Source organism: Trematomus bernacchii, unplaced genomic scaffold, assembly GCF_902827165.1.
Source record: "Trematomus bernacchii unplaced genomic scaffold, fTreBer1.1, whole genome shotgun sequence".
Taxonomy (NCBI): Eukaryota; Metazoa; Chordata; class Actinopteri; order Perciformes; family Nototheniidae; genus Trematomus; species Trematomus bernacchii.
Window position 1 is genome coordinate 4,227,975 of NW_022988097.1, and position 25,901 is coordinate 4,253,875.

The following is a 25,901-nucleotide window of genomic DNA, read 5'->3' on the forward strand; positions in this document are numbered from 1 at the left end:
TTCCTTGTTTTTACGACAGATGTACACTACTTTTTAATGTTCATAAGGAATATAGATTATTTTTGTGAATTTGTTTATTTCAGAGTATAAGAAATATTTTGAATGAAATGTTTAAAGCCAATTTTGTAAACTGTTAAATATATAAAACGGAAAAGTTTTATGAATCTACCATTTTTTTTACAAAACAAAAAATAAACCAGATAGAATGGTATCTCCCGTTGTGTGTCTGTTTATTTCTACCTCGTCTGAAACATAAAATGCAGAAACAGCTTCACATCTTGCATTATTAACAAATGTTTGTTTCATAAATGGAACGCAGCCGCTCCTCGGTAAAACTCAGCATCTACATGAACCATATTTTAAACTATGTAACTTACGTGTCCAACAGAAGAGTGACTTGTTTTATTGTATCTGAATGATATTAGACTGAAAGATAACATTGTGTTATAGTTATGAGGAAAACAAATGTATATAGTCTTTGAAAAAAAAAAAGAAGCTGAACAGAAAGATTCAAATCCAAAAAGAAAAACCGATTTACGTTTTTTTCTTCCTATATTGTTATTTAAGAAACAAAAGCAAAAATGCCTTTCTACAATATTCAGAACAAAAATAAGTCCTTTAATGAAGGCAACAGTTTCATCTGTATTTCATTAGATTGATCCGTATTTCAAAAATAAACTGCCTATATTATTATTTAAACCGAGTTAAAGTCACCGCAAATGAGGGGTCCATTGACATAAAACACCTGTTGTAGAAATATAACGGTTATTGACTTTGTAACCCAGACTAAAAACTCAGCTTCTGCTGCCACCTAGAGGCCGACATGAAAACGTGATCGGGTGGACATTTTTCTTCTTCTGATGCAGCAGTCAAGCAACAAGGTCATTGGAAAATGTTTGAATTTTCATTGTTACACTAACAATGTCCATTTCTATGGCAGAAGGACTTTAATCTGTGATAAAATTACATTTATTACACATTTGTCAAGAAGAGAGCACTAATATCTCGCCGTTTCCTCTTTTTTACAGCATAGATTTCATCCCTTTTGTCAGGCCAAAGCAATACTCCAGCCTCCGAATATGAAATGTAAGACAAAATAAATACATTGACACTTTGTAAAATCAGTAAGCCTTTTATTAAATTAAAAACATATGTTGAATCTTAACAAAATGTAAAATGAAGGAAAAACAAACTTCACCAAAATGAATGTACCTATACTTTCTAGTTCTCATTAGTGTTCACAGTATCAGTGGAACGGCTGCCTAACGCTTTCTTCTGCTCTTACATCTCGCCTTGAGTGGATTTCCTGTGGCATAAAGCAGAACCTCTTTAATGCAAACAGGAAGTAAAGATGAGCCTTTATGCTTCCAGGAAACCATCAAGGGAATTAAAAGGCCCCGGTTCATACAACAAAACTCATTTCAGTTCACAAAATGCTGGCCCAGACGGTGGCTGAGGACTGATGGTGCGGTTGAAATGAAACAGTAACAGGCATTTTTTTGCCCCTCATACAAAGGATATACAAAGGACAGCAATATCCCAATTTGAGTTCAGAAGGGACAAAAAGGGGCAGAGGTCTCCGTATCTTAAGACTCCAAAGCGATTACATACTGTATATACAAACAAATCGGCTTGAAAAGTTGAAGGGTTGGCACAGTCAGTGTTGAGTATGGTTGGTGACCACTTTTATGGACAGAGATGCATGTTTGGACAGCATATTAGTTTATGTACAAAAACAAATTAAAGTCGAGGAAGGCGGACTCCCCCTTCTGTCTAACAAAAACAAATGTTAACTGACGTTGTTGGTGTTACAGGCAGGAAAGGCCAGTCTCAGTGCAAATTCTCCAGCTTGCGTAGCCGTAAGGGGTTTGGGAGCGCTTGGTTGCGTGCGGAGGACGGCTCCTCTTCCAGCGTGCGGAATAGCACCCGACCCCGGTGGTTGAAAAGGTAAAAGGATGGGTGGTTCCTCAGTGTATCAAATGTTCTGGAAAAATGAAGATTAAGATGTAAAAAGACTGACATGGAGCAAATATTGTTCTGCTTTCAAATGAAATACAGGTGCAATTCAGAGCAGTGAGCAATGCAATCATCGTGTAACTGACAAGTGTTCTTGGCAAGCTATGATACAAAGTAGAAATCAATCTTTCAAATTTAAGGCAATGGATGTTAATTATAAGCTCTATTTTGGGCAGGTATCAAGGTAGTCACTGGTATAAATAAATAATAATCATAAGAATAATAACAATAGTAATATTGAAACAGGACATTTATATAGCTCTTTTCAAAGTGCGATTGAGGTATTAGTCAAAGGGGCAACAAAAATGTGGGGTTGTGTCTATAACCGACTCAAAAATAGGCATTTATAGAATACTAATATATAAGAAAAACATCCTACCCTGGTTATGTATAATTATACATTTCACATTTTAGAAACATAAGTTAGACAAAGCAAGTATACTTGACCACACTATGACTGTTTCCTAAGAGTCTAATTTCTACAATTGTGTACGATGACATCATGTAGTTTTAACGCTCATAAAACAGCTTAAGATAGCCAAAATAATTATATAAGTTCAAAACCCCTTTAGATCTAAATTATTATGGATGATTGGCCCATTTTTTGAAAATGTTCATGTTTATGAATTTGAGAGAAAAATAGAGTTAATGAAATCTGAAAATATTGAGTTTAACTATTTTGTGTCTTTAGTTTAAGAAATGTCCAGTTCGTCACAGCATACATTTTATTATTTGCCAAATCTGTCTGAAGTGTTTACTATTTACATTATGGTTAAAGATTATTAAAACCACTCCTATAGTGATGGATTTTAAGTTGCATCTAGCCTTCAAGACATATTGGCCCCAAATAAGAAACAGCAGCTTGGGGAGGTTCATTGTGTATCTCAGGGAATTGATTCAAACTGTTACTATAAATGCAGTTAAGCCCGATTCCCTTATGGCAGACGACACAAACAACCTAATTATCATGGGAGATGGTGCTGCAACTCAACTTACTTGTTTTTGAGCTCTGAGGAGGCATCCATGTCTTTGAACTCTCCAGCAATGTTGACAATACCGTAACAGGTCATCACAAACGATAATAAGGTCTGTAATACAATCTGCAGGAACAAAGACGATGATATAGCACATACTTTTGGGGTTTGTTGTCAAAGGTTAAGACAATATGAGTAACTTACATCAATGGGTAGTGTCTCATCTTCCTTCTCTGTGAGTCGCATGTATGATCGATCTGATGGGAGTAAAAAATATATATATATAATATATACAGCTCAGATGGATTGATAAGCTAAAGATGAAAGAAACCTTTTATCCATACAACAACTCTAAAATAAAATGTAAATAAACAACCTGCTGAGCAATAAAAATTTTATTTGTATATACTTTGCATATATCATTTATGTAGAAGATGAACGGTTTTGGGCCTAATACTGACCCCTGGGGTACTCTACAATTAACATACATATGGTGATTTATGCTAATCTTATTAAGTGCATGCCTGTTTCATAGATAGCTTCTACTCTAATCCAGGACAACCCCTCTTTTATTATATCACCTTTAAACATTTTGAGTAATTTAACATAATCAATGGTATCAAATGCTTTTTTAAAATCTATAACTTCATATTTTTTGTCAGTAGAATTAGGAAACATTTTTATAAATCCAAGTAAGAATGAAAGGAAACAGGCCTGTAATTACATTGTAAAATGGTGTCTATTTCCAGCTTTATGTAAAGGGTTAGTTTTTTTCCCATTTAGCTTGGAACTCAAGCAGTTTGGAAATATGAAGACACATGTAAAGGTTTTACAATACCATTAATTACATGATTGACTATAGGGATATATATTTAATTCCTAGACAATAGTTGCTATTCTTATAATGAATCATAAAAGCATTGATTTCCTTTTCTTCAACTACAGTTAGTCACCTTCAACGTCGTTTGTCACTGGCGTTGGTATTTAACATTAATAGCAGATTTCAGTGTTTCACTGCTGCGAATGAACGGGGCTAAGCTGCGCTAGCATCGAGATAGCTCGCCGTTAGCCCGAGAGGCCCATCCGGCAGTGATACACTCCTACCCGGTGACAACGGAGCCCTCTTGTTCTAAAAAAAGATACAGAGAGTCGTGTTCCCACTCCCTGCACGGAGACTTACGCTGTGCTGCTGAAAAAGCTGCATGAGCTAAAGCAAAGAGTCCGACGCCGACAACACCTTTCCAAAACGATGAGGCCATCTTGATCCAGAGCGATGAGGAACTGTGTGCAGTGTCGTAAAGCAACGTCGTAAAACGATGTCGTAAACAGCAGCAACCATGACAGGGTCAAATAACGTCACTAGATGAAATCGAAGATAACTAAATTCCATTACACGAACAATACATATATGCATTTTAGGGTGGTTTTGATATTCGCTCGGTTATTTCTGGTGTTAAAGTGTGCTTATTTGTTTGTCATCATACAACTCTGAAGTAGTGTGGGCTTTTACTTTGAAGGGATTCGGCTCATATCCTCTACAGCCGCAGCCCTTTCCGGTTAGCTAACGCAGAGCTTTCAACTCATATCACCTTTAGCTAATAAACGATTCCTCTTCGATACATTTGCCCAGTCTATAGCACTTTCACCGACCAAACAAAAACATGGCAGAGGCCATTCAGAAGAAGCTGAAAGCGGAAGTAGAAAAATATACACAGATGCAGAAAGGTAAGAGCATGCTAGCATTGCATGCTTTCTCACATCATGCCATGTTGTGGGGAGCTAGCTGACCATATTAGGACCGCTAGCTAGCTATACTTAAATGAACTTGCTAGACATTTACTGTACGTTTACACAGCTTTGTATGGTGAATTATTCACATAATTTACTAATCACTTTCTGTTGTTTAGATGTTAGCAAGAGCGTGTCAGCCAGACAGAAGCTGGAGACGCAGCTCGCAGAGAACAACATTGTGAAAGAGGTAAGAAATTGTTCAGGATTATTAATTCACTGTCAGAATATTTTGCCAGTAATGTTGACTATTGGACTTTGCAAAATGACATATCTCATATTTCCCTCTCTTTTCCTTTCCAGGAGCTTGATCTGCTGGACACAAAAAACACAGTGTATAAGCTTATTGGCCCAGTATTAGTGAAGCAAGACCTGGATGAGGCCAAAGCTACTGTCACAAAAAGACTGGAGTACATCAACGGAGAAATGTGAGTCCTTCACTTTATATTATTTACGTTCTGCATAGGTCTATTCTATGTTACATGTATATAGTTTACTGGTTACGTATTTACTTGCATATTTGTCACTTGCAACATTCTTGTGTATTATCTTGTTTCTATTCTGTTTTCCTTGCACTATTTTTATTGTTTTATTATACATATTTATGTTGTAGCCGGACTTACGATTTACCTTGCCATAACTACACTGTAGCTAATGTGCTTATGACAATAGAACCTTTGAATCTTTGAACCAGAGCAGTAAGAAAGTACATTTTTTACGTTCAGTGTGATTTTGGTTGAAGGGGGTTGTAATTATTCAAATTACTTAGATACCCTCAGGTTCAGGTTATTTATTTATACTGGTAGGTGGATTTGGTTTGCAGATAAAAGATAAATGATGCATTATGACATACATTGTAAAACAACACAGACCTCCTGCTCCGTCACATCTAAAAACATAAAAAAATAAAAATAAAAACCACTAGTACAAATATGGGCAATCCTGAGGGTTAATAAATAAATAGGCATTGCTACCAAAGAATCTATCTGATACTGCCACAACTTGTTCATTTATGTGGAACAAAGCTATTTTCATACCGCTTTGTTCTACACTTTGGGACTAACCTCCGGCCCTGAAAGGAAGAAGCTTAAATTCTCAATCCTCAATCTGTGTGTTGACCATGCTATGGTAAAAAGGATTGGCAGATGAAAGATGTTCTATGGAACACACATTTAATTAGGGCTCAGTACAAAATGATGGTTATCTCTGATCAAATTAAAATAGCATTGAGCAGCAATTTCTCAAATCTTGAACTAAACATTTGTTATTCGTTTATGGCTGACCCATAATAACTGCAACATTAAATGGCAGAACGGTTTAAAGCCTTGATGCGATGGGCACATAAACTGCAGCTTTGAGTCATTAGGTTATTACCATGCCTTTTAAGCAGGTAAGTATAAGGTCATAATAGTCTATGAGGTAAAACTATAAAGTATGACCTCATAGACTGCTTATGTAGTCCATCATGTATTAGAGCAAAAACTACAACTTGAACACTAAACTTGCATATCATGGCGTGGTACACACAGTGATATTAACACATCATTTTCATTCAGCGTAAAGGGTAAATATTTCCGCATTTCTTTTGATAATATCAATATCATCAATTATAAGAATGACGTTACTTCTCCAAAAATATTCACACTCAGAAACGTAAAATGCTTTGTCCTAATATCTTCAGCTTTAATATATTTACAACAGCTTCTTGTGTAAGTTAATACCACAATGTTTTTTTTATTATTATATTACACCCTCTTCTCCAATAACCAGTGGCGTTTTTATATGTACAAAAGTGGTGGGGCACAAAAAACTTAGATGTCTATATATAAGCTTCTGCAGTGACGTGCAGTGAGGTTCATGGCTGGTGAGGCACTGGCACTGACTCTTCAGGTTTACAAATATTATATTTTGACCTAAACCAAAATATAATATTATTTTCCAAAGCTTTTTTTGTCTGATGCTTCGATTAATTTTAAACAGACAGTTCAACAAAAGGATACCCAAAAAATGTAATTTTATCATTTAAATATTGAATTGTTCTCTCTTAGTAAGATCCCATTTTCAATAAAATTGCGGTCTTACCTTGACTTGAAGATGAAGTCCATTTGCCTATCCTTCTGGACAAAAATGTCTATAACTTTTTTGTAAAAAGTCCTCCTTATCTTCTTGTAGTTTCAAAAGTCTATCATAAATTTAATCGATAGATTTATGATAAAAAAATTATAAAAGTAGGGTAGACATGTGGATGTTATCCGGCTGAACAAAACGTGCATTTATCTAACAGGTACGTTTCCCACAGATCTTATTTCGAGCTATTTTCTAAAATCCTATGGAGAAACCTCATTGCTTTTTTGTCGAGGGAAGCCAAGCGCAGCTTACTTCCTGGTTTTAGGACGCGTCACTGCAGCTCTCTCGTCTCCTCTTCACACACCACACTTTTCGCGGCACACGTACTTACAGCCAATCAGCTCTGAATGATGTGAGATGACGTATGGTGGGGATGGCAGCTCAGTGCCCCTATGGTCATTATTTTTTTGCCACACACATTAAATAGGAAAATACTCTGAGCATGCGCAGTGTAGTTTTTACAGTCACCGTTCACTTCACAGCGAGAGGGAGGGGCATGAACAGGTTTTGTCCCACATGGCTCTAAACAGCTCAATAGGCACACACTGTGACTGTAGACACACTAATTAGAAGAACACAGACTAAAACAGCAATGTACAGACGAATCAGATGATTAAACATGATCTTAAAATATATATATATATTTTTTTTGCATTTTTTGTAATACTTTCTGCTGACACTAGGTGGGGCTGTGCCTGCCCCTAATGACCAGTCGCCACTGCCAATAATCTAAAATGTTAATAGGCATCTGAGAACCTCTATATTGGTGCATAGCTTAGCTGTCGTTTTGCTCACTCACATGTAGAGGGCAGTAATGAGTTTGAATGGTGGGATGATAATCACTACAACATCCTTCTGTCCCTGGGAATCAGGAGAACTGTGTGTAAGTCGTTGATTGCTCATTGTGCCCCAACAGGGGGAAAAAAGAGAAAAAGCAACTTGAGAGGATAGTTAAACAACTTAATGATCACGTTAGGATTCCACAATTTCTAATACCCATTGCTTTTACAAGGAATTTTAAATGTGAAGTTTGTTTTGCAATTTAAAGAATGGCTGTGCTGTGTAAAAAGTGTAGGTATGACAAGTTTAATTCTCTCTTGAGTATTTATTTGTCTTGCTTTCCGCTTACAGTGTATTTCATTGTCATCTTTTGGGGGGAACATTTTCTCTTATGACCAAAATAAATGTCTACTACAAATAATGCTAGTTCTCCTGTGTTTGTGATAGTGTCTATTGATAATGTCAAAATATTATTATCCGAAATAGAAATATCCCTACTAAGGAATGGAGTGAAAACATTTTAAATACAGAAAGGTGTGCATCATATCTTGTGTTGAAATACTCAGTGTACACAAATATGGTCAAATGCGATTCAATTGGGTGTGATATTTTTGGTAACAGATGTATATTTTCTTTCTCTTTTGTCGTCTAACAGTCAAAGGTACGAAACACTCCTGAAAGACCTGGAAAAGAAATCTGACCAGCATCGAGAACTCTTGTCTGGTTTACAGCAGGAGTTTCAGAAAGCGCAGGGCATGGCTGTCGGCAAAGTCTGACCACGTGACCCAGCTGCATGCGCACACACTGCAAACACACACAGATGGCTTAGTCATGGTATAATGTAAAAGATTCAACATAAGGTTGAGTAAGTTCTGCTTGTGTCTTGTCATTCATTTGTTATTACAGTGACTTTCCCTTGTTGCTAATAAACGTTTTTTTCATGAAATGTCATAACTTAGTTTTAAATTGATTGCACACGTCAACTTTGAGAGTGTTGGCTATTTTGTTTCCATAACATGTCTTCTTTCAGACAAGCAGGAAGAAAACCACCAAAACACACATTAAGGGGTTAATTTTACTGCACTTTGTTGATATGTGTTTTTATATGTCAGTCATATTTTGTTTCTCTCATTCTGAGATAAATCTCCATTTCAGTATCACTTGCATACATCAGACTCTCCTGTTTCTTCATCTATATTCTAAAGGTTTTTACAGAAGGGTTGGGTTATACATCATTAATAGCCTACTCCTGTTCATTTTCTTACATTTAGGTTATCTTCATAAGTAAGATATCTTCATAAGTAAGAATACTTATGAGAGGCTTTAACTGTCATCTATGCAAATTATTTAGTTTAAGAACAAGCCTCAATTGCAACAGTGGAATGTACATTTACTCCAGTATTGTACCTAAGTGCCAAATGAATGTACTTGTACTTGAGTAGTTTATTTTCCTTACACCCATACATCAACACCACTATCATTTTTGTCAAATATTCTACATCATAACGATGTATTGTTACTTTAAATGTTCATTAAAATGTTTGAGTTTATAAAATAAGATGTTATAAATTAAACTAGCCAACAGTTAGTTTATTTAAGAATAGCTTTTTTGAAAGATTGAGATAGTAATTTCTTTTTGAATCATTTTACATTTTCAGGTTTTTTTGTGTTTATTTTAGATTCTTCTGCATTAGGTAGGCTACTTGTACATGTAATACTTTAAATACATGTTACTAAGTACTTTTACATAAGTTAGATTTTTATATGCAGGACTTTTACTTGTAGCAGAGTTTTCCAGTGCCTTCTCTAACATAGGTAAAGTATCTGAATACTTTCAAAAACTTTACACCACTGCTCATTTGCATATTTAAACATACAATATAGAAAACTTGAAATGAAAACAATAATTGGCTTTTGGCTTAAATGTTTCCTGGTGATATCTATAGTAGGCCTATTAGTAAAACAATACACCTTATTCACCGTCTCGTTTAGCTGAGTCCACAGACCCGTCTCGCTGTGTGTGTTTCTCTGCGGAAAACAGGCTGTAATTGCCAGGGAGGTCCGATCGAGGCAGCAGCAGATGTCTCGCAGCCTCCGACCCGCCCCACAGCTCGCAGCACAGACACAAAGCACAGCGGTGCAGCTTTGTTCACATTAATGAATGTGCTTTCCCCCGCAGTTTACCACCAGCGGAGGATTTAGGCAACATGAATAATCAAATACAAAGTCTGAACCAAAACCCATTAGAGCCAAATGCTAATACAGGGCAAACAAACTATGGTAGGCTAAGCTTTACATTTCAGTTTAGAAGTAGCCCATTTAGAGATACAGTTGTGAAGGCTGAACTGTACTATTTAGTTTCATACACCATAGGTTTAATACAAAAAAAATCACAGCATGAGACGTTCAACATTTGTAGCATAAGTAAACTAGAGGCTTCACAAAAGCTGACTAGCTAACCGTAAACAACATGGCATGTTTTCCACCTAATACACTAGCCTTTGATTTTACATTTATGTTAGGAAGTAGACCGGATACAAAAACTGTGTCATATATTTCATCATAGACTTTCTACATAAAGACTTTCATACACGACAAATTAAATATTAAACACAACTTATTTGAACCAGCATGACACGTGCAGAATTGGCTACACAACACCTATGCTGGCTACCCTACATTACAAGCTAACAATAACATGTCTTGTTTTCAACCTGCACACTCAGCGTCTGGCTTTCACGTTTTAAATGCATCCTGAATGTAATTTCAGTAACATTAAGCTTAATTTATGCAAACAATTATATGACTGTCCTTAAGTGGAAGTTGTTTTTAAATTAGGGATATTAAACTATGTGTTTAAGTTTTAAATTCGTCATACACTATGGCTGTGCTGCACGAACAGATACACAAGCTTACATAAACATGTTTTATGGCGTGTGGCGCAGTGGATAGAGCCTTGGTGTTCGGATCAGGGGGTCACAGGCAGGGCCGGCCCTAGACTTTTGGGGGCCCTAAGCGAGCTGTGGCTTGGGGGCCCCCCTCACTCTAGCACGTTCTCACTTCACACAACACAGAACCATCTTTTGTCTTATGATGTTAGCATAAGCACACATATTGTATAAATAAGCATGTAAACACAGTGGACCTAACATCCTCTAGGGGGCCCTCATCTCCTCTAGGGGGGTCCGACAGCATGCTCCCCCGGGAAGATTTTTTTTAAATATTGAAGTTAAAAGCATCAATCTGGTGCACTTTGAGAGCAACATTAAGAGATCTATGGATACATCTCTCAACACCCATATGAAACAGAACTGTAAACAGATTTTTCTTTATGGATAATTTTACAAATCACTCCCCTTTTAAACTGTAGGCTATTCTTGTTTTGTCATATAGTATTTCATAACTGTTTTTCATTTATTCTCTCTGGCTGTCCATCTCATAAAGTTCACATAAAAACTAGCTGTCAATAGGAATATCATTCAGAAGAATTATAATTTCATGCAAAAATCTGTCACAAAAAGAGGTTGCACATTTAAATTCAGGTGTTGTTATGGCAACGTCAGTGGCCAAACAGCCACATTTACTGCTGCAAATACGTTCAATCATGCTGTCGACACGTAAAGCAGTGGCAACTATGCCACCATTTCAGCTGACTTTTTCTCAGAAATATACTGTCACATAACATCCATATATTTCAGTGCTAAGTTGATGCTTAGCTAAGCTAACTATGAAACACTTTAACTGACAGGACTCAGGATCAACTGTGTACTGTAAGGTAGCTTCTAGCTTCATGTCGAACAGTAAGTCAACATTTCCCAGAGAGCTTTCTTTGAAATCACCAGGTAACGCTAAAAAACATTACATTTAGATTGAATGACAAAGTGTTTATTTAATATATCTGGCTAGCTATAGCTACTTGCTAACGGTTTAGCTTACCCCCGCGATTCAAAGTAACGTCAACGTAGCTGTAATTTCTCCTGGCTCAAGTGCTGGCTCTGGGGTTGTTGTGTGAACCACCACTTGAGAATTGTCGTCTTTTTTAAGAACAAATGTTCTTATGTCCATCTTCAAAAACTCTGAGTCTGAGACTGACAGTTTATTTTAAAAATTGTCACAGCTCACAGGATAGGTACCTGTCAGCCAATAAGACAGATGTTTATTTCCATTCAACTCTCTGGTTGGTCTGGTGTCTTGCCTCTGTTGCATTCACTGAACACGGGAAATTACAATCCTGCCGTCCTCTCTAGTGTCATGATGAGGTTCAGGTAAAGCACGGTTAATGTATTATATGATTGACTCAATAATATAATACATGACTTTGAGAGTAGGCAATCTAGGCATATTAACACAATTAATTAAACATACTTATCACGGCGACGGTGTACTGAGATAAAAAACGGTGTACTGAGATAATAAAAAAAAAAATCTTTTTTTTTTTCAATTTTTGCTAGGGGGCCCTTAGTGGCTGCGGGGCTCTAAGCGGCCGCTTATGTCGCTTAATGGGTCGGGCCGGCTCTGGTCACAGGTTCTAACCCCACTGCAGTCAGCATGTCGTTGTGTCCCTGGGCAAGACACTTCACCACAAATTGCTCCTGTGGGGATTGTCCACAGTAAGTCGCTTTGGATAAAAGCGTCTAACAAGTAACATGTAATGTAATAATGTTATGGCATGTTTTGAATTGTTGCCACATATTCCTGATACCAGACTCAGATGCGCAGTAATAATACTCCGATACAAAAAACTGTTTTAGTGCACGAGCCTGTCACCTCTGGCGCGTGGGTGGCAGCAACCCATTAACACCTGAGGTGTGGGGCTTACATAACATCCGGACTTTGGTTGTGAAACGGGCCGACACGTGGCCATGGGAATGAAACCTAAACATTTGGTTTAACCCTCCTGTTATATTCGTTTTTTGTAACAGCAATAATATTCGTGGGTCAATTTGACCCACTGCATGTTTAATTATCCAAAAATGGTCAGAAGCCCCAAAATCCAGATTTTTTTTTGTACATAGTTTGTACCTTTGTATCAATGAAATCAATATTTAGTGCAATTGTGTTATTCACCTCTCACAGATCATGGTTCCATTAGAATAAATCACTCGTTTTTCACAAAACATATACATTCCAACACATTTTTCTATTTTCTTTTTTACATTGGAAAAACCTTGATATAGAATACATTAGTTTTGCATAACATAACATTTTTTAAATTACTTGTTCCAACTTTTTTTCCAATTGGTTGATGTTGATAAATAGAGACGAGACACCTCTTCTGTTCAGGGTCAAATTGACCTGTTCACTTAGAATCAAGCCAAATTAGTCATAAGGATTTGTATTGAAAGTATTTTATTGTAACAGCAATTAAGAACGTGTGTGTGTGTGTGTGTGTGTGTGTGTGTGTGCGTGCGTGCGTGCGTGCGTGCGTGCGTGCGTGCGTGCGTGCGTGTGTGTGTATGTGTGTGTGTGTGTTCGAGTGGGGTAGTGTGTCTTGTTTCGGTGAAAGAATGCAGTTTTGATCACCCTAAAACTAATTAATTTGCTCTGAAAGGCAGAGACTGATCACACTGTGTTCTTTGCAAATTGCAGGGAAAAAGCACATTGCACAAATGTTGCACAACCACCTCATTGTTGTATGTAACCTCTGCATTTCTGTTCCAGTAACTGTAAAGCTGTCAGCGGTCTCCAAGTCTGACTTCTGATTTACAGTTTGAGTGTGTGTGTGCCGTCTCCACATCTTGAGGCTCTGAGACACTTCAGAATTTTTTTTGTCTAGAACAGTATTCAACTCTCTACGACAGACTTATAATCCCCTTCGTTGACACCATCATGTAATTTAACACCATTCTTTAAATAAATGATAATTATGTCATACAGTTGAATTGTTTAGGTCCCTGGTTCCCAACAATAGGGACCAGAGCCCCACTTAGGGCCTCCACTGCCAGGTGCGGGGTGTCTGTCTGTCTGTCTGTCTGTCTGTCTGTCTGTCTGTCTGTCTGTCTGTCTGTCTGTCTGTCTGTCTGTCTGTCTCTGTCTGTCTGTCTGTCTGTCTGTCTGTCTGTCTGTCTCTGTCTGTCTGTCCCTCTCTCTGTCTGTGTGTGTGTGTAAAATTACAATATATATATACCGTATATCCCATTTGAGCCCTCTGACCCCTTCTAGCCTCCACTTTCACGTGTGTGTGTGTGTGTGTGTGTGTGTGTGTGTGTGTGTGTGTGTGTGTGTGTGTGTGTGTGCATTTCTGACCCCTTTTAGCCTCCACTTTCACCGCCGGGTCAGATTGACCCGAATACCATCTCTGTGATATAGACATGTAGGGGGGGGGGTTCCAAATGCATGACAAGAACCATTTTAATTGTACTTGTTTATTGCACTAATTAAGGTAAGTAGAAGAAGTTTTTCGTAGATTTTCAAACGGGTCAATTTGACTCTGAATGTAACAGGAGGGAATATTAACTAACTGAACTTAAACATGTATATATAGGTAGACCTATGCAGCTATATAAACGTGTCAAATAGGTGAGTTTTCACATAGGACTGCAACTTTGAAGCTCTCTTGCCCAAAAATAAACTACTAACAGAAAGTTATAAACTCGATACAAACTCGAACTTTGTTTATGGTAGCCTAAACATATTATAGTTAGATGAGGTCTCGTTATGTGAACTGCAGTCATCAAATGGTTAGTTGACGAGGCCAAAAGGAGATTTATCACTTTGCATTTATTGAGTTCATGCTAAAGTGGCAAAAACCAACAGCGACAGAACTGCCGATTGAAATGTTGATCGGGGTGGTGGGAAAGAAATCCCTTGAAATTTCAGGTCATTCAGATATCCTACATTTTATAAAATAAACAAAGACCTAAGTAGCTAGATACATCCGCATTGGAGTAATCTTGATCTAACACTGACAATAAATTAATTTAATCTTCATCTAGAGAGAGCAGTCTCACATGAATCCCTAATCTGTTTCCAGCTTTAATAGATTGATTTAGTCCTGTGTCCCTTTTCTTCGGGGGTTTAAGCTTTAAAGCTCACAAAAGAGCATCCTGTCCAGAGATCAGCGCTGCGAGACTAACACCTGCTTTGATAAAGAACGCTTTCAAACGAGCTTTCGAGGAATGTGTGTATAATACATGGTATAAAGTGTATAGTTCAAAAAAGATATACTCACATAGGAACAAATTCAAATAAAAAATAAATACAGATCTAAAATAAAAAAATGGTGATATTTTAAATGTTCTTCATGCGGTTTAAAGCTGTTCAAAGTGTCCTCAAATGTATCCCAATCCCAAATAACAATAATTTTATTTCATTAATTTCCCTATTTACTACAACAATTACGCCACCATAAATCAAGTGTTTTCGTGAGGGGTTAAAATGCTATCCTGCCTTCTGATCTTTGGGATACTTAGCCAACGATGGTGAACAATTATGAGACCTTCAAGTGTGCATTTGTATGCTGATAAGCGACAGCCTGTAGTGCAGTCTTTTTACATGCAGAATAGCACACGACAGTGGCCATTAACACACTGTTCAGGATGCAGACTCTTTCACCCAATCTACAAAACTTTAGAGAATGATTTGTAAACTCAGCAAGCCAGACCCAACGTATATTTAAATATCTTGTCATAGGCTACATGTACCGTTGGATCTGTATCCTACGTTGGTGCGTTTTGATATAATTATAAATTGAATTATCACGTTGAAATAGTTTGCTTAATCAAACTGAATCTCACATTTTCATCCCCAATTTGTTTTGTTTGGTTATTTAAAATATGTAATATATATTCCTGAGGTTTTACGCGGATTTGGTTTAGCATCCCCCCACCATCAGCTGCTGTTATTGTGCTTTCCAGCACGAGTAGTGTCAGTCTGCACCTGAACATTTTGAGTAGGTGCTAAAGAAAATAACACAGCACGTGTTCCTTAAACACAGCATCTGTTTTGTTGATCATGCATGGTGCATGGTGGGCCTATTTTGTAACCTTTCTATTTTATAGCAACGCGTGCCACACAATATAACGTATACCCAATATAATAGATGCATTATTGTGTTGAATTTAAACATGTACCTTTGAATTGGGCACACTAATTGTTCTGGATAACCAGGTTGGACGTCCAACGTTCGTTTTGTAAATTGGATGCCTCACCTGAAGCAGTCTGGCTGCTGGACAGTGTGTGAATGACCACTCTCCTGTGCTTTTCTACCTTTTAAAAACTGCACTTCAGATCAGAGAAGCACCCGGCCCCCCACTATCAACATATCAAAAGACAAATGTGTCATAACTGTCCAGCCCGGCTAAAGTATGTGCTAACTGTCCTGTGGATGTGCCACTCTGGTTCAAGTACAAGCTATTCACTCAGCAAAGAGGCCACTCGATTATTTTTGGAATGATCAGGAAGGTGTGCTTTATTGAAATTGGGAACAGACAATTCAGCAGGCACAATCATAGAATAAACTCCATGTCTCTTATATGTACAATATCAGAGCAAAGAAAAGAAAAATAGAATGGCACCCAAGTTGTTTTTCCGCATTTTACGCACGTGTCTAAGCAACACCAAACATAAGTAGGGCTCATCTCATATAAACAAAACATGTGTGGACACTGCTGCGCAAAAACATCTCATATTTATCAAAAAATGATAATATGACGCGCATGCCAAAAAGTAAATCTTACGGCAAAAAACGCCACATGTGGATCCTTAAAGGGGATCATTTGTTTTCATGGAAAATATCATCAATGTACAAAAGATTGCAGACTGTACAACAAAATACATATTTACACAGTCTGTTGGCATCTTTTAAAAATATAATCTGAGTCAAAGAGTCTGTTACTGCGGCCAGGGCCTCCACACAGGGTCCGGGATGTGCGCACCGTCTGCGGCGGAGGAGAACAGCTCCCGGGTGTCGCAGTGCATGCTGGTCCTCTCGGTGCAGAATGATGGATGAGCGTGTTGGCTATGATGGTGGACCGGATGAGGAGACCGAGAGGCCTGTGTCTTGAGGATGTGTCCGGGAGATGCAGGGTGCCTCTGGGGTTGGGGAGCCAGACCTGCCCCCTCATCGGTCTGGGCTAATTCCTGGCTCTTGCTGGAGATGAAGTGGCTGACCCTCAGCAGGCAGGACCTCATGCCGTCTCGGTAGTTGACCTGGCCGGAGGTCGGCCTCTGCTCCCGGGTCAGGACACTGTTCATGGCCCGGTGACCCTTGTCCATCTCCACCTCTGACTGCAGGAAGTTCACCACACTCTCCAGAATCTCTGCCTTCTCCACCTTTGGATTTTTGAGTCTCTAAAAGAAGAATACACAATCAATAGGAAGTATAGACTTTGATACATTCATATTTCATAAGATATCGAACTTAAATACAAGCATGGCGCACAAGCTTACATCATCATGGAAGTTTTCCAGCATCAGAATTCGTAATGTCTCCAGGCTGCTGTTGATCCGCTCACGTCTGCGTTTCTCCATCACTGGTTTGGAGATCTAAGGATTACAAATATTGCAATTTACAACTCCGAAAAAAACGTTTTAGATCGTTTTCTTTCATTCTGAAACTGCGCACATGATGCAAACGCTTACCCTTCTGTTACTCCTCTGCCTGGGAGACTCTGGTGAAGTCAAAGCCTTCATCACTGACGGCGACACAGTTGGTTCTTGCTTTGAATCCAAAACGAAAAGTGGTAGGATCCCTTTGCAGTTTGTTGATATCCCTGCAGGTGTCCCCGCCCCCACGGGACACGCCTCTCATCCATCCAGCAGCACGCGGCCTTGACACTGAGGTCCCTTTGAATGTATTTAAATCTATAATCCCCTTATTTTAACCTCTAAGCCACATTTAACACGTATTCTTTTAGGGGGGTTTGCCATGTGGGTTGAAAAAGGTTACAGTTTGGTTTCTTTATCCTGTAAAAGGGTAAATTCTCCCGAATCACCATTTTTAAGTTTATCATTCATGATTCATTCACATGAAATAGTTGTATTCTTTATTTTTTTTTAAATGTAATCGAAAATCTACCTTATATTGAATAAAATAGGAGGTAAATATAACATGTGTTGAACTGGTTTAGTTTCATTGCTTGGATTGCACTTCACATACATTTTAAACTGGTTGTAAGCTAATGCAGAAAATACAAAATGCTGCTAAAATATATAGAAATTGTTTCATTCTATTTTTTTGGAGACATACACAATTTTTCTTCAGTTCAATTTATAATGTAGCTTGTTATTTTTTATTATGTGGTCTCGATTCGTTTTTGTTGCTAAAACTATTTATTTATTTTTTGTTTACTATTCATCTCAATTAAGCCTTCCTTTTTTATTTGTTTCTTCTTTCTATCCCCCTTTGTTTGTAATGTTGGTTGATCTCCTTCTTTTGTGTCTTTTTGTCCTAACTTTATTCATTGTGTGAGAAAAAAGCCCCAAAATACAGTTGATTTACAAATACGACACCAAAAACAAAACATTTTTTCTCCTGTCTGAAAAAACTGTGGGTAAACTTCTCCTGCATGTTGATGTGAACCCATCCACACCTCTCCCGTTAGGACCTGGCGCCATAGAGCCAAACTGCCTCATTCACACCTGAAGGCTGCTGTGTTTATCTTTAGAGGCTGTGGTGGGAAAACTCCTGACTGGACACGATCTGTGCAGAAACATCCAGTAGCCATAGTAGTAGTTTCTAACGTGCATTATTTCAGACCAAAGTTGGGGGGCTTTGCTGACTTTGGGGTAGCTTTCTGCGCACTGCATTTATGGCCCCCTGATCCCCATAATAGGCTAAAGTGAGGAGATAACACTGGGATGATCGGATCACGGGGATCCCGTAGATTAAAGAGGCTTTTCAGAGGCAATGATAGGCTACTTCCGTTTTAAATCAAAGAGAGGGCGATTAGTGCAGGCTCACAGATCACGGCTGGTTACCATGGAAATTCACTTTATTCATATTTTTTTTACCATGCAATTTACAATATAACCTAGTAGTCACCTTTTTCTGTAGACTGAAATGTATTTATATGTGAAGTTAGAATTGATTAGCTTCGTTATGCATACGAATGACTTAAATTAAATTAAATTATTCGTTTAAAAAAATATATAGGCCTATAGGCTATTTTGAATCCTAAAGTTTGCAGTTGTTTCGCCATAAGAGTTGAGGTTTTGGCTAAAAACGATGAAAAACTCTAGGAATGGTTATTAAGTTCAGCTAACTTGGATTATTGTACCTCCGTATATTTTAATATTACACTTTTGAGCAAATTATTTAAGCCACGTGCATCCGCCCCCTAAATAAGCCCCCAATAAGGTGCGCGTCTGAGCCTGTGATTGAAACTAATTAGGCTAGTGTGGAAATAAACGTGCCCTTTGGTTGCGGAGAAATGGACCGTTCCCTTCTAATATCGTGACCTTTGGGGTGTGTCGGTGACAAAAGAGCTGGAATCAAACGGAGGGCTTCGCTGGGAACATGCACTCAGGTCAACATCTGCTTTGATTTTAAAGGGATCTCGTGTGAAGTCCAAACATGAGGTATCAAGCTGACCCGAGGCACAGCACACTTAACACTCATGTGTAATGATCATCCTCACACTTCAGCAGAAACAGACGGACCTGCTCCCTTTTGGCCCCGTGGAACCCCATTCTAGTTCATCAGCCTGCATTCATTTCGATTTTATCTGCTTAAATTAAAGTAGGCCTATTGTATTTGCAGTTAAAATATGTGCTTTTGGAACCAGTGCTGTTTTATTGAAACTGACTTGATTATTCATTAGGACCTCATTTGGTATTTTTTCTCATCACTTATTCAACGTGTGGATGTCTCACATCATAAAAAGTGCTCATAGCTGCTCACTTTCTCACTTCATTTCTGTTCCCACGAGAAAGAAGCAAGTTTCCCAGGGCCTCACCTTTGGAAGGCGTCAAACACACATTTAGCATAATTATATTAATGGATGCAAAAATATCCTCCAGACTAAAGTTTCAATATCGCATGTCAATAAGATGGTTATAGGCTAATACTAAATGAAAGATATTCAAGTGTTTGTTACATTTAAAAGAAACTATTAATGAGTGATTTGGATGAATAGATCCATACTGCCAGTCAGATGGTATATTAACCTTTAAAAATATATGTTACTGGTAATAGGATTTCCTTAGATATTGATTATTATTCAATTAACTTTGAATAATATACTTTTAACTTGAAACTTTGAGACACCCCACTTTCTGATTAGTGTTTAAAGTGCATAGTTTCGAATTTATCCACGGGCCATTAAAACGTTAGAGAGCATTTTCGTTTAGGTGTCGTCACTCACACTTGTCAGCCAATCAGAGGCAGCACGAGCTCTACTTATACCCATGCTCACGCGCCAGGAGGCTGTTTAAGCCACTTCAGCCTTCAGTCAGGACGTGAGGACCCAACTCTGCAACATGACCAGGAAACAGAACACAAGTCTGGAGGATGGGAAGAGTAGGAAAAGGGTAAGAACTTATAAATAATATTACTTATTTAATTCATGTTTTTCTATTAAGGCCCCCATTAACACGTTTTTTTTCATGCTAATTATCAATTAATAATACTTTATGTAACAGACATTAATGAAAACTAGTTTGGGGTTGACAGGTTATTTATATGTATGTTTTTATTGCATGTTTTCTTTTAAATTCGTTTGTTTGTAAAAACATTTTATCTTATTTTGTAAATTACAAAAAAATTACCCTAATGATAACCAATAAGATTATTACAACCTGGCAATCCACATTTTTCTTATCAATAGCTGAACTCAATAACATGAATATGTGAATCACTCCCACTTTGAAGTTTTGTTTTGATTTGTTGGCGTGTTTACTTGTATTAGCTTATATTTCCTGTTTTAATTCATTTGATTTTATTATTGCTGCTTTTGGGTTTTATTGTTTGCATGCTTTAAGTAAAATGCTATAAAATAAAGGATACTATTTTAATATATAATAACTTAAAGGTGGGGTAGGTAAGTTTGAGAAACCGGCTCGAGATACACTTTTTGTTATATTCCATGGAATGCTCTTAACATCCCGATAGCAATGAATATCTGAAGTGCTTTGACAAAAAATCCATAAAAAAATGTAATCTGTGGAAGCCGTAATACTGTAAAAAGCACGACCAATCATTTTAGCCGGCACGGCTAAAATAACTGGATGGCCTACCTGCCTGTCAGCCTTCCATCTGTGCACAAACTTATCTCGTGCCCTCATTGGTCATGTGCACGTTCGTGTGTGTTGGAGGAGGGAAGTGGGAGATTTTTTCCGGCTGTGTATTTTCAAATTCTAGCACACTCGAGCTGGTTTCTCCAAAATGACCTACCCTACCTTTAAGTCATCTTTGAACAATATATCCATATCCATACTCACACAATGTGGTTTGTTTCTCTCCAGATTCTGAAACCCGTTGTGGAAAAGAAAAGAAGAGATCGAATAAATCAAAGTCTAGGTGAACTGAGAAGTTTGCTGTTGAAGCACACGTCTGATCCCGTGAGTCATATTTACCAAATCACACCCAGCCTCTACACATATCTGAAATAGACTTTTCAATAACCAATTGCATTTCTCCCCTCTGTTTGGCTGTTATCACCTACAGCGGCTTCAGAATCCTAAAATAGAGAAAGCAGAGATTCTTGACTTGGCTGTGGAATATGTTCAGACATGGACAGACGGGAAGAACCACAGAAAGGGTAAATCAAACAAAAAAAACAATAAGGTGTTAACATTTGTGACATTTTTTATGAAAATCTTTATTCTCTGCAACAAATCTAACCAGTTTTATCCCTCCCTTTGGTGTCTTTGCTGCAGACTCTATAGACAGTCAAATGAGGACTCCTGTGGCATCTCTCCATCACCCAGAATCCATTGCTCCTGCTCCCGTCACCATAGAGGGTGCAGGTTTTCAGCAGTGTGTGGCCCAGCTGACCAGCTACATGAACAGAATCCCCCCGGCACAGAGGAGAAGCCTGATCGAGGGTCTCAAGCATCACACAGAGAGCCAGCAGCCCCACACCATCACAGCAGAGTATAACCCCAGATTGACAGATGTGACCAAAGCACCAGATGGATTATCCGGGGAGTTCATTTGCACATCTGAGAGGAGAGAAGAGTCTCCTAAATTTCATTCCCACTCCACGTTCCACCCTCTCGCCTGCTCCACACCTTGCCACGACTACCTGTCACCCCCTCCCTCCCCCTGGCTCTCACCCTCCTTCTCCACATACGCCACCTCTCCTCCTTTCCCGTCATTTGCCTCTCACTTCTCCTTCCCCCCCAGCCTGTCACCTCGGTCTTGCAACACCTCCTTCTTCAGTTTCTCGCCCCCTCTCTCAGGCCCTGCTTCCCTCCACTGCCCCCCTTTCCTCACACTCAGGTCCCCTCCACACCCTGCACAGAGGGGGGGCCACCCACCAAACTCTCCCTCCTCCATTTGGAGACCTTGGTGAAGTTTCTAGAGAGTGGCAGACTGAGAACAACAGAGACACCTTGTGGGAATGTCAACCGTTAGCTTTGGAGAGGAAGAAAACTCTCCATGCTGTGAATGTATAGTGTACATATTATTATTATTATTATTATAATTTTATATTTTGTATTTCTCTTTGCAATAAAACGTGTACTTCAAATTAATAAGTCTCAAATTGTGTATTTATTCACTGTATTTACACTCACTGCTCGCCTTGCATTGAAGGTTTATGTTCCCTTACACATGGCTTTCAACTGCCTGTACTGACCATTCTGTCCATTTTATTGACAATTGTAACTTTCTGGGACCGCAGACATCTTTTTAAGGCAGATGGAGTTTGCCTGAACAAGTCAGGAGTAAAATTGTTTATCTCTAACATATTCAACTGCCTGCGTCTTCATCACCATGCCTACCACAATCATCCGAACCAAAACGTCCACCACCTCCCCCCTTCAAGAAAGCATCTGCTGTCTCCGAAGCCTGATAAGGATGTGTGTGTACAAAATGCAGCAAACTCTAACTCAGTGGTTCTCAACTGGTTAGGCCTCGGGACCCACTTTTTACTTGGTCAATACATCGTGACCCAACATTTTGAAGCACTCAAATCTATTCAACAAAAAATCGTGCTGTAATATATACGCTTTTCAGCATACAATATTAATAAAAGTGAAGTACAGTGCATATATCCCTTATATCCCTTCACAGAACTAAAGTATGCTTTTAAAAAAGGTTTAATGAGATAATGGAATCAAAGCTGAAATATAAAAAGGCACACATGCTGAAAACCCAACCCCAGCAGGGGGGTCTGGGGGGATTCTCCCCCAGGAGATTTTTAGAAATACTAACATAAACTACGCATTCTGGTACACTCTGAGAAGAAAATAAATAAATCTATTACTACCCGACATATTAATAATATGTTATGCCATTGTTTGTTTTTCACTTAGTTCTGACAGCTTGCTGAGAGAAGAGTAAAGAGGAGATTCTGTGTGACTTACTTTAAATTGTGGGTAAGGGTAGATAGCTCCCATTGTTCTGTGACCTGTCAATCATCAAACCGGGGGTCATATTTCATTATGTGTTCATTTTTATCTGAAGTTGTACCCATGGATGTATAAAGAATAGTTCTACCTCAGTTATTCTCCGTGGGGACTTCCGGCAACAATCTTGATTCTGATTGGCCAGAAGACTCGAAAAAACATCAGCAGAGATGTTTTATTGAGAAGATGATCACTACATGACAGAAGTTTTCAAAACCATTTATGGTCTCCGGTACTTCCAGTCCAACGCCTACTGCATGCACAGCGTTAGAAAATCGGTCATTCAAAATAAAAGTTTGCATTTTTTCCCAAAAAAAAAAAAATTCCAATTTTTTTTTTCAACTTTTTTTTCTTCACTCACACATCCGCGACCCACTTGAAACGGGTCCGCGACCCACTTTTGGGTCGCGACCCACCAGTTGAGAACCACTGCTCTAACTGATATGTGCTGGGTCCAGGCTCAAGGGCGTATGGCACTCTCAACTCTTTCCAGGACAAGCCGGGGCCCTGCCTGCCAGTAGCTTTGCCGATATCTGTGTATCACAGGGTGTATAAGGGATGGACGGGAGGAGGAGTACAGAGCGCTGGTGGGTGATTTTGTTGAGTGGACTGGAAGAAATCATCTGCTTCTGAATGTGGCCAAGACCAGAGAGATGGTCATTGATTTCAGGAGGAAGAGGACATCTCCTCCTCTGCCCCTGTGCATTCTAGGAGAGGATGTGGCTGTTGTGGAGGTCTAAGTACCTGGGAGTGCACTTAGACAATGGGCTGAACTGGAGGATCAACACTGACGCTGTGTACAAGAAGGGGATGAGCCGACTCTATTTTCTGAGGAAGCTGAGATCCTTCAACGTATGCAGCAAGATGCTGGAGATCTTCTATCAGTCTGTGGTGGCTAGTGCACTCTTCTTTGCTGCGGTCTGCTGGGGGGGGGGGCAGCATAAGAGACTGTGACACCAGCAGAATCAATAAACTGATCAGGAAAGCTGGGTCAGTCATCGGCATCAAGCTGGACCCCTTTGAAGCTGTGGTGGAGAGGAGGACACTGAACAGGCTGTTGTCCATCATGGATAACCCCACCCATCCTCTCCACCTGCAGCTGGACAGTCAACGGAGCTCCTTCTCCAACAGACTGCTGCAGCTCCGCTGTCACAAGGACAGATACTGGAAAACATTCCTGCCCACTGCAATAACAAAGTACAATAAATCACCTCTGGCTGGAAGAGAACTCTGCTCCATAGCTTCTCTTGGAATAAAACCACGTTGTACATTTTACTCTATAATCTGTTCAATATTTATACTCCATATTCCATATATTTTGAATATATATATATATTTGTATACATATATATAATATCTGCATGTATATTTTCTATTTCGACATGTATATTTTATATTTTATATTTTATTTTATTTTTCTTTCTATTCTTGTATATTTTGTAGTTTTGTTTTATTGTAAAATGCCTTTTATGCTGCTGTAACAACAACAATTTCCCAATTTGGGATCAATAAAGTACTATCTATCTATCTATCTATCTATCTATCTATCTATCTATCTATCTATCTATCTATCTATCTATCTATCTATCTATCTATCTATCTATCTATCTATCTATCTATCTATCTATCTATCTATCTATCTATCTATTTATCTATCTGTGTTGATAGGTAATAGATTGAGATCGGTGAATCAGCTTAGAAACAGGAAGCGCTCAAACGTTTGTGTGAGTTCTCCAATGCGCAACGTCCCGCCAACACGGCCCCCAGACCCCATGCAGCATTCTCATCTGTTTCTCATTACTGGTGTAATTTTCTGGTTGCAAACGCCATTGTAACATATAATCACTGATGTTCCGCTGTAACGGTGGTGGACTCATCAGAACAGAGTGGACGAGCTGACCAATCAGAGCACACTGGGCTCACAGGGAGGGGGGGGGGGCAGGAGCTCCAACAAGCCATGTAGGACAGAGAGTGAATACACATACTATACAGAGATGCTGTATGAGAAACCAATGTGAGTTTGGAAAATTGCACAATATAAATCTATTCTAGTAGACCTCAACAATGGAATTATGATCAGTAGAAATGGCCATGACATGGGACCTTTAAAACAATTACTAAATCAGCCTACTATCACCTTAATATAATATATAATAATATATCCAGGATTAAAAGACTAATGTCACAGCAGGATTTGGAAAAACTTGTCCATGCTTTTATCTTCAGTAGACTCGACTACTGTAATGGTGTCTTCACAGGTCTCACTAAAAAATCTATTAGAAAGCTTCAGCTGATTCAGAACGCCGCTGCTCGAGTCCTCACTAACACTAAGAAAGTGGATCACATCACTCCTGTTCTTTACACTGGTTTCCTGTCTGTCAATGAATAGATTTCAAAATACTGCTGCTGGTTTATAAAGCTTTGAATGGTTTAGGCCCAAAATACATTTCTGACCTCCTGCTATATTATGAACCATCCAGAACTCTCAGGTCTTCTGGGACTGGTCAGCTTTCTGTCCCCAGAGTCAGAACTAAACATGGAGAAGCAGCGTTCAGTTATTATGCTCCAAATATCTGGAACAAACTCCCAGAAACCTGCAGGTCCGCTGCAACTCTCACTACTTTTAAATCCAGGCTAAAGACTTTTCTTTTTGCAGCTGCTTTTAATTGATATATTCATAATTTAAACTGCACTGTAACTTTT

General features: G+C 38.7%; 4 protein-coding genes across 4 annotated transcripts; 2 read left to right on the forward strand and 2 right to left on the reverse strand.

The window, feature by feature from the left end:
- Nucleotides 1-1,112: 1,112 nt before the first annotated feature.
- On the reverse strand, nucleotides 1,113-4,333 carry mmgt1 (membrane magnesium transporter 1). The gene is made up of 4 exons (XM_034121345.1): nucleotides 4,171-4,333; nucleotides 3,195-3,247; nucleotides 3,013-3,116; nucleotides 1,113-1,984 (listed from the first exon to the last, which is right to left on the reverse strand). Exons 1-4 carry the CDS (start codon nucleotides 4,247-4,249, stop codon nucleotides 1,831-1,833), a joined length of 390 nt encoding a protein of 129 aa, XP_033977236.1. The 5' UTR covers nucleotides 4,250-4,333; the 3' UTR covers nucleotides 1,113-1,830.
- pfdn6 (prefoldin subunit 6) lies at nucleotides 4,309-8,845 on the forward strand. Its single transcript, XM_034121346.1, has 4 exons — nucleotides 4,309-4,715; nucleotides 4,898-4,968; nucleotides 5,082-5,206; nucleotides 8,341-8,845. Exons 1-4 carry the CDS (start codon nucleotides 4,652-4,654, stop codon nucleotides 8,459-8,461), a joined length of 381 nt encoding a protein of 126 aa, XP_033977237.1. The 5' UTR covers nucleotides 4,309-4,651; the 3' UTR covers nucleotides 8,462-8,845.
- A 7,672-nt stretch (nucleotides 8,846-16,517) lies between these two features.
- her5 (hairy-related 5) lies at nucleotides 16,518-17,339 on the reverse strand. Its single transcript, XM_034121039.1, has 3 exons — nucleotides 17,268-17,339; nucleotides 17,076-17,171; nucleotides 16,518-16,976 (listed from the first exon to the last, which is right to left on the reverse strand). Exons 1-3 carry the CDS (start codon nucleotides 17,316-17,318, stop codon nucleotides 16,518-16,520), a joined length of 606 nt encoding a protein of 201 aa, XP_033976930.1. The 5' UTR covers nucleotides 17,319-17,339.
- A 2,766-nt stretch (nucleotides 17,340-20,105) lies between these two features.
- Nucleotides 20,106-22,141, forward strand: her11 (hairy-related 11). Its single transcript, XM_034121056.1, has 4 exons — nucleotides 20,106-20,156; nucleotides 21,090-21,185; nucleotides 21,292-21,385; nucleotides 21,504-22,141. The coding sequence occupies exons 1-4, from the start codon at nucleotides 20,106-20,108 to the stop codon at nucleotides 22,139-22,141; spliced, it is 879 nt and encodes a 292-aa protein (XP_033976947.1).
- Nucleotides 22,142-25,901: the final 3,760 nt, after the last annotated feature.